Here is an 8,256-nt window from a genome sequence, read left to right as displayed (position 1 = left end):
TATATATATATATATATATATATATATATATATATATATATATACATTTTAAGCGCTATAACAATATATCTTAGATTCTACGGTACGAAATTTCTACTAATTCTCAAGATTGTAAATCACCATTCATCATGTGGTATGTGCATGTCTGTTACACAAATTGTGAATTGTTTAACACTACACTAAACAATGCATCTTTGAATAAAACAATTTACAATTATATCTAACAGTCGTTACGATTCGCAGGAAACAAGAGGAATGATGGGGACAACGACGATAATCTCGCATAAGTACAATGTTTTATTAATAATAAGTGATGTGCACATAAAAAATTACAGTATATTGAAATACTGATGGATCGCATTCCCGGCCCATGGACACACACATCATAAATGTTAAAATAATACATGAATCGATCGCGGAAAAAATAGGAGATAGCATGTAATCGTTTATGTTTTTTATCTTTACACATCGTAAATTCTCACAAAAAATATGTCGCGTTTCTAGATTACCATATTGTAAGAGCGTTTTATCGATGATTACGATATAACATCACAATCTAACAATAAATAAAGGAATATAAAGAGAATGCATCTGTAACAGAGAAAGAATAACAAGAGCTTGTACTGCTTGTCCACGTTTATTATATTGCTTATTTGACTTCTTTTGGTCGACTAGTTATTATCTCTGTTTAAGTCAACACATTGATGTGGTTTTAAATATATGACAATAAATAATGCAAGTTGCAATAAAAATAATAATAGCATCAATTCTGTATTTTATGCTTGTACCTTTTCTGTTTTTCTTCGATAGTGAAAATTTAAAGATTTAGAAATGTATCGAGAGAAGCTAAGATTCTGACCCAGCAAATGAAAATGGATTAAAATGGATTAAAATTTTTTTAATGCATACTTTAAATCCATGAAAATGGATTGAAATGGATTGAATCCGAGCTGACACTAGTTTAATATTTGAAAAAAAAAACATTCATCTTTAAAGATTTTATTTCTAAAAACAAATTTTATTCCTAAAATATTTATAATAATTATACCTGAAATCAACTACTTCAAATTGGTATTAAAAAACATATCTTAATGGGACCTCTAGATTATGAATCTTCTACGTTATCCACTACACTACTTCTTCAAATGGTAAATGTGTTATTCATTCTCTACTTCAATTACAACCAGCTAAACTAGTAACGAAATTATATAGATATAATAAAAATATTATCATTTAACAGATATAATAAAATATAAACAATTTACATGAGACAACATTGGGTAAGTATTGGATAATCTAATCTCGCTTGGCCGCGCACCGTGATTAGTCTAATATTCGGGTTTGTTCAAATTAGTTTGCGAGTGTTCACATCGATCATTCATTTTACAATAGTTCTAATCAAAGAGAAACAAATAAACATAGCTCAATTATTTTTACGTTACAATTTTTTTGAATTTAATTGGATTAAAACGAAAAATTTTCTACTTATAATTTTAAATAATTTAAGTAGCATTTATGATCCATTTTTAAATAAAAACTTGTTTTATTCAATTAGATTGAAAAATTGCATTTCATAATCAGAATATTGAATTGAGCAGTATTCACGTTGCACAGAAATTGCTGATATTATTTTTGAATTTAACTGAATTAAAAAACCGTACTTTCTATTCACAATTCTGAATTGAGTAGTATTCATGATGCACAGAAAATGCTAATATTATTTTTGAATAGAAATTATTTTTGCATAGAGATATGCTTTATGCAATTCCTATAAATGAATAAAAATACATTCAGGATTGAAAAGGATTCATTTTAACATGAATCCATTTCTGAAAAGCTGACTCTATTTTAATTCATTTCAATCCATTCTTGTTTGTTGGAGAATTACTTAACGAAATTAATATCAATTATATGAAGACTGATTAGATCTCATTCGCTAATTTCTCGTATTTTTAAACTTTATGAAAATTTATCATATATATGTATATATTTTTTCTCTCAATCTTTTTACAGCTTCCTTTTCCCTCGTATTCCCTTCGGTCGTTTGTACAAGCTTATTTACATCAATACATACATAATACATGCGACAATGACACGTACAAGCAGGATCGGCAAAAAGATTTCCTACGTCAATAAAAGCTGTTGATAAAAAATGAACAGAGATGAACGAGACAACGTATTGTACGTATTAGAAAAGTCACATTTTCCTTTCCTGCCTATTATATTATATATTCTTCCAGATAATATAATTCTTATCAAGAGCTTTTATCGAAGTCATAGAATTTTTTTCTCGCAATGAAAGCCCCAGTATAAGAACAAAGGACAAACACAGTTATAATTTCAACGGAAATATACATATATCTAATGTAGATATTATATCGTCCCGACTAATTTAACTGTTTACATATACGCATGATACTTACAATTAGATTATTTCATACTCCGTATAACTTGCATTGCTTTAGTGAGTACTTTTTAACGGAAGAAAATATCTTAGCGGGAATTAACACCCAATATCGTAACATTTTCATATATATATATAAAGTAATAAGTATATAATATATAATATGTATATCGATTTTTCTTTCTTTCGTTGTAAACTACACAGCTAAATTTGGTTAGTCGATAAATACAAAAGATAACATATGGTATATGTGACGATATAATTGATAATATAGAAATATAGCGAAAATTAGAAACTAGTTGGTAACTTTCAACCACGTTAAATGCTGGACGATTGTCATTATCGATTTTTTCATTTAATCAAAATCGTGTTACGAGATTCATACAATTCAATACTTTTATGTGTGGTTGATAGTCACTAATAGATCCCATTATTGAGAGAACGGCTTATTAATTAATTTCACACTAAACGTGGTCCCAAAATCTTCACTTTTATTTCAAGTGTCCGACAATACGTCACATTGCGTCGGGAAATTTCCCCTCGATATCTTTGCTATCACCATTGCACTTTTGTTTCTGATTGCCATTAAGTATAATGTCTGTATCTGTGATAACGCTACATCTGTGATAATGATAAAGAAAAATCAAAAAAATAATCAATATTTCTTAAAAAACTTTCTTATAAATATATAGTCATATCACATAAAATGAATTATTCACTTATGTATTTAAAACTTTCTTTTTCATATTTATTAATCTTTTCAACAATGACTGTGCAATTTGCTACAACATAGGTGCAAGACAGAGACAGACAATGGCTTTGTAATGCAAAGATATGAGAACAATATACTCGTATGTAAAAAACAAACAAAATTTACTGGTGTCACTCTGTGAATGATCAATATAACAGAACAATTGCGAAAAACTTAGAAAACTACGTCTTCATTGCAATCGTTTGAATGGCTCACACAATCTCACATATGTACAGGTTCAAAAGAAAATCATCAGATATTAAGTACAATGTATGTCCCTTCACAAGTGTGCTAATTGAAATACTAATTGGACGATGCTCTAACGATTAATTATGCTACAGTTTATAGCTAAACTAACGTGATGCACGTACTTTTATTTCTTATGTTATATTAGCTTTGTTGGATTAATATATTGACTTTAATGTCACGATAATGTCAAGACAGCATTTCTTTCGATTTTGGAAGACATTCGTTATTGGTATAAAAAAATCTTATTTATAATATGATATTAGAGGCGATAAAAAATTTGAAATTTGATACTTTTCCTAATTATCAGAAACTGCCCAAATTCGATTAAAAATAACAGGCATTCAAGCGCGAGCTAGATAAATGACTTAAAAGTACCGAAATTCACCTTTTTTCCCAAGTCTTTCCTTTCTCACCCAATCAGCAGGCGCTGGCGGTGGAATCGCATGTGTTCGATGAGTGGCTTCCGGACCTGGACTAGTACTGGTTCTCTCAATCTCCGAATCCTTTAACATGTAATCAAATCTATTACACATTAAATACATGAAATTTATAATTAATTTAATAATCTACACTACATCAATACTTTCAATTCTTAATTATATATCTTCAGGGAGTGAATATAGAGCTGTCTTTTGCAATGTATAAAGTACGCTGCGGTACATTTCAATATAAGCTCGTAATAATTTGATTAAAATGCAACGTTAATACATTAAGTTTCCGACTCGTCACTGCAGTCATATTGCAGTTGTATACATATATTGTTGCCTAATTATACTATCATATTACATAACAATCCAACATAATTGTGTGTGTTCCTACTTTTGCATGCAACTATCTACAAACACATTCACATCTCTTGTATTGAGAATAATTTTCAACGACAAACTTTATCCGAAAATGTGTTCACATCTCTTTAATAACTCTCACCTCATAATTATAGCCATGCCCCTGTCTTGGATATCTACTGGTGTATAGAGGATTGTTAAAGACATCATTGTCAGTAGAATGAGTAGTGGGATTGTGCGGCGTAACAATGGTGTGTGGCACATGAGCGATCTGTCCTCGGGAGTTCCTCGCTTTCCACCATTTCCTGCTATCGTCAAGAATCTCCAAATATTCGCCTCTGACTACCGTGAGTTCCTTATCATTGTTCGCCGTTCGTGGATAAGTAACTTGCACGATTTTAGCGTGGCGTGCTACCAATTCATCCAACCAAGCCTCCTGTGCTCTCTCTATACCAACGACTGTTCTGGGAGCTCTCTCGATCGAGTCGACGGAAATGTCACTATGCGCCCTAGTCTGATCAGTTCTTTCCTCACGGCCATACAATTCTGAGCTGGGCCCATAATTCCTATCAAAGTATTCGTTACCACGTTCCTCTCGACTCTCATACTCTAGATAATCGCTGCTATAATGCGATTCATCCACATCGCGGTGATTGTAATAAGGATCATTCTGTTGTTCTGGTAACTCATCCCTCTTTTGTTTATCCGCGTTCAATAAGGACGCTAAATGATCGTGATCCCTATCTTCGGGAATAGGATATTCTGGTGACCAGCCGTCCATAAAGATCGGATGGTATGGCGGTACATGTACTTTCCATTGATCACGCGGTATCAACCACGTGTCGCCCAGTGAATGCCACAGCTCAGTCTCTTTGCTGGTGACGCAATTTATCAGCAGATTGACCGCTTCTCGCGTGAGAAGCGGCGACACCACTTTACTAGGTAAATTCGGATCATAATTAGTATCGTGAGAGGCGTCCACGATGAGCGCGAGCGGTGTGAAGAGGAAATGTACAAGTTCTGGCGCATTGGGATCATGGATATGCGCCTTGAGCTTGGCTAGAAGATTAAACGAAAGCTTAAACTTCTGAAAGATATCAATGAACTCCATCTCAGGAGGCGGCTTTGCTCTCATCGTGAGCATACCATCGCCGAGATTTCTCTTCTTTGACTTCCGATTACGTCGTCGGCGCTCTAGCTCCCGAGACGCGGCAGCTGCATGCTGCAGACGCGCTATGAACTTTTCGATGTCGTCAAAGCAGTGATTCAGGATCGTCACGTCACGCTCATATTTCTCCGACGACGTCGATGATACCTCGTCGTTGTTCTCCTCTCGCGATATATCATTCTGCCCATCTGCTATATTAAATTTACACAGAGATGTATTCAATATATTAACGTTATAATATGTTATTATATTCTGTTCAAGAACCGTGAATTTCAATTATATTAAATAGAATAAATTTTCATAAATTTTCTACTTATATTCACAATTGTATTTCAAATTAATGATAAAAATTTGTCTAAACATACATGATTTCCGATAGAAATATATATTACTTTGTTACAACTGCGTACTTACTATTCGCCGCATTGAAAGCAGACACCTGTTCCCTGACGTTAACGCCGTTCAAGGGTGGTTCCGGGGGTGGTAAGGCAGGTGGTGGTGGAATGTGTCCTCTAGGACCCCGGGGTGAGCCACCCGTGACCAGTTTTCCCATTTGCAGCATTTTAAGGTCCTCGACAAGGTCCTGTGCTGACACACTTTGACATTGAAATATGTGCATCTCCGCTCGCTGATTGGAACCACTATCGTCAGCCACCGTGAACACTAAAATGTTGTTATACATTTCCATAGGATCTCTCGACGTAAATGCTGTTGGTTCCTGTATCAAGGAAGCAGGGAATCGTTCCATAATGGCCTGAAATTTACAATTATATATTATTAGATGAAATTGTCATTAATATAGATATGTAGTCATTTTGAACACGTATACAATCTATAATATTTTCTTGATAGATCTAACATGACAGATCGACCCGTTGATATTTATATAAATCATGCCCGGCCATATCGAACAATTAATTTCGTTTACAATGTCACTTTATTATAGCCTCAAAGATAATAGTTTTTTTTATATTGAAACTCGAAAATGTGATAAAATATAAGCATCGCAATGTTCCGCAGACATGTTTTCCGGGTGCTTTGTGTATTTACATGATAGAACGTGATTACAGCTGTGTAAAAAACAAGTAAAAATTACTCCTGTTTCGTTGTCCATGATGAGGACCCAGTTTCGCTCAAGACGGAGCTGCATTTTTTGACTCCAGATACCATTACTTTTCTCCAACTGTAAGAGGCGGCGCATACCATCCGCCGGATAAACAATACCGGTTTCCTTCGTGACGGTGAACGTGGCCAAGTGCTCCATCATATATGTCGGCTCCGAGCTGCTGGCACGACCACCAGAAGTGCTCGATGGTCCACTGGAGCCGCCATCTGAAATGTGAGATTCGTCTTTAATAATTAATTTATAAAATTCTTCTTTCTTATAATATTCTTTCGCTTCTCTATTCTTAAATCTTAAAAAACTCTGGATATAGCATACCCAGTTTTCTTTTTCCAATGCTTTTCCAATGCTTTTTTCCTTGCTCATAATTTTTTATTAATAAAGATACATTCATTTACTTAATACCATTATGTTCCTTAAAGTCTGACATTTCGATTGGAAAATAATTTTAAGGAGTATGTTCATTTTTATGAAAATTATAAGCAATCGAATTGTGGATATGTCATACCCAAATATGTCGATTTCATAGTGTGGCGTTCAAGGGTAATAATCTTATAATACAAAGTGTTATGTAAATTTTTTTTAAATTTCTTTAAAATTAATTTGTATAATCTCATAAATTTATTCAATCGTATTAGCCTTTATTTCTAAAACAGTGACACACAATGCCATTTAAATTTGCTTAATTTGTTCATACTCTCTTTCAGTTTCGTCAATTTTATATGTATAGCAAGTCTTTATTTTCTACGAGAAATTTGTGATAATTAGATGAAATTTCCAGACAAACGGTACATTAGCGAATGATAATTTATTCCGAAATGTAATTAGCTTTTTAATTCCACGGTACAATCCAAACGAGCAGTTGCTCACCTTTGTTGTAAGCGGGATTGTGACCACTGTTGTAGTACGGCATGGTAACCAGGATGTGCCGCGCTGATTATAACTGAAACAGAAGAGCCAAAGTTCCCATTATGAAACACATCGATAAAAGACATTTTGAATTATGTGTCAGGTAATAATTCGTCACGGGCTAGTAAAGGCGTATATTTTAATTGGCGAAAATTTTAATTGGCCTTTACATTCGCGAAGATCCGTTTAATTTATGCGTGCCTGGTTTCCTCGTCTTTTCATTTCGACTCGTGCAATTTATTAGTCATAAGGATATATTGTTGTGTTGCCAGGCATGGAGTAGCCGGGTTCAATAACTTAATGACAGCAACGTCGATACTTGCACGTTGCACGTCGCATATATCCGGCTATCGGGTCAGCAGTGCCATACTTGGTACTCAAGAAAGCCAACAGAAAGTTATAGTACCCCTTTGCCCCTCGCTAAAATGAAATTCCAATGAGTTTAATTCCAATGAGTTTGCCAGACATGTCTAGAATTTTTTTGCGCGCAGCGCTTCCTTTCCTTAGTAGCTATTTCTCCCTAGATTTACTAAATTTTATTTTCGAAGGTGAAACTTTACACTCATAAAATTAATCGTTCATCTCGTTTGGACACTTCGCTGCCATTTAACTCGCGCGTAAGTAGCCTCGTTTCCACTTTTCACTTCCTTCTATACCTGTTTCGTAGTAATTAAACGCAATTCTTATGCACGACTAACGTGTCTTAAGATTTTGCAAATATCACATTCTTTAATGTAACATGCGTAATATGTTATTTCTATTTTTTTTGTTGGAAATAATCTACATATACCTATAATTTAATTATCCCAGTTAAAATCAAATTTCATAGAGAGAGAGAGAGAGAGAGAGAGAGAGAGAGAGAGATAG

General features: G+C 33.9%; 1 protein-coding gene across 1 annotated transcript; it reads right to left on the bottom strand.

Moving 5' to 3' along the window:
* Window positions 1-2,919: 2,919 nt before the first annotated feature.
* Window positions 2,920-7,393, bottom strand: LOC105617146 (epidermal growth factor receptor kinase substrate 8-like protein 1). Its single transcript, XM_012198719.1, has 6 exons — window positions 7,351-7,393; window positions 6,454-6,689; window positions 5,772-6,111; window positions 4,332-5,545; window positions 3,780-3,907; window positions 2,920-3,025 (listed from the first exon to the last, which is right to left on the bottom strand). The coding sequence occupies exons 1-6, from the start codon at window positions 7,391-7,393 to the stop codon at window positions 2,920-2,922; spliced, it is 2,067 nt and encodes a 688-aa protein (XP_012054109.1).
* Between the last annotated feature and the right edge of the window lie 863 nt (window positions 7,394-8,256).

The sequence above is a fragment of the Atta cephalotes genome (assembly GCF_000143395.1).
Source record: "Atta cephalotes unplaced genomic scaffold scaffold00011, whole genome shotgun sequence".
Classification (NCBI taxonomy): domain Eukaryota; kingdom Metazoa; phylum Arthropoda; class Insecta; order Hymenoptera; family Formicidae; genus Atta; species Atta cephalotes.
This window is presented reverse-complemented; position numbering and strand designations above follow the sequence as displayed.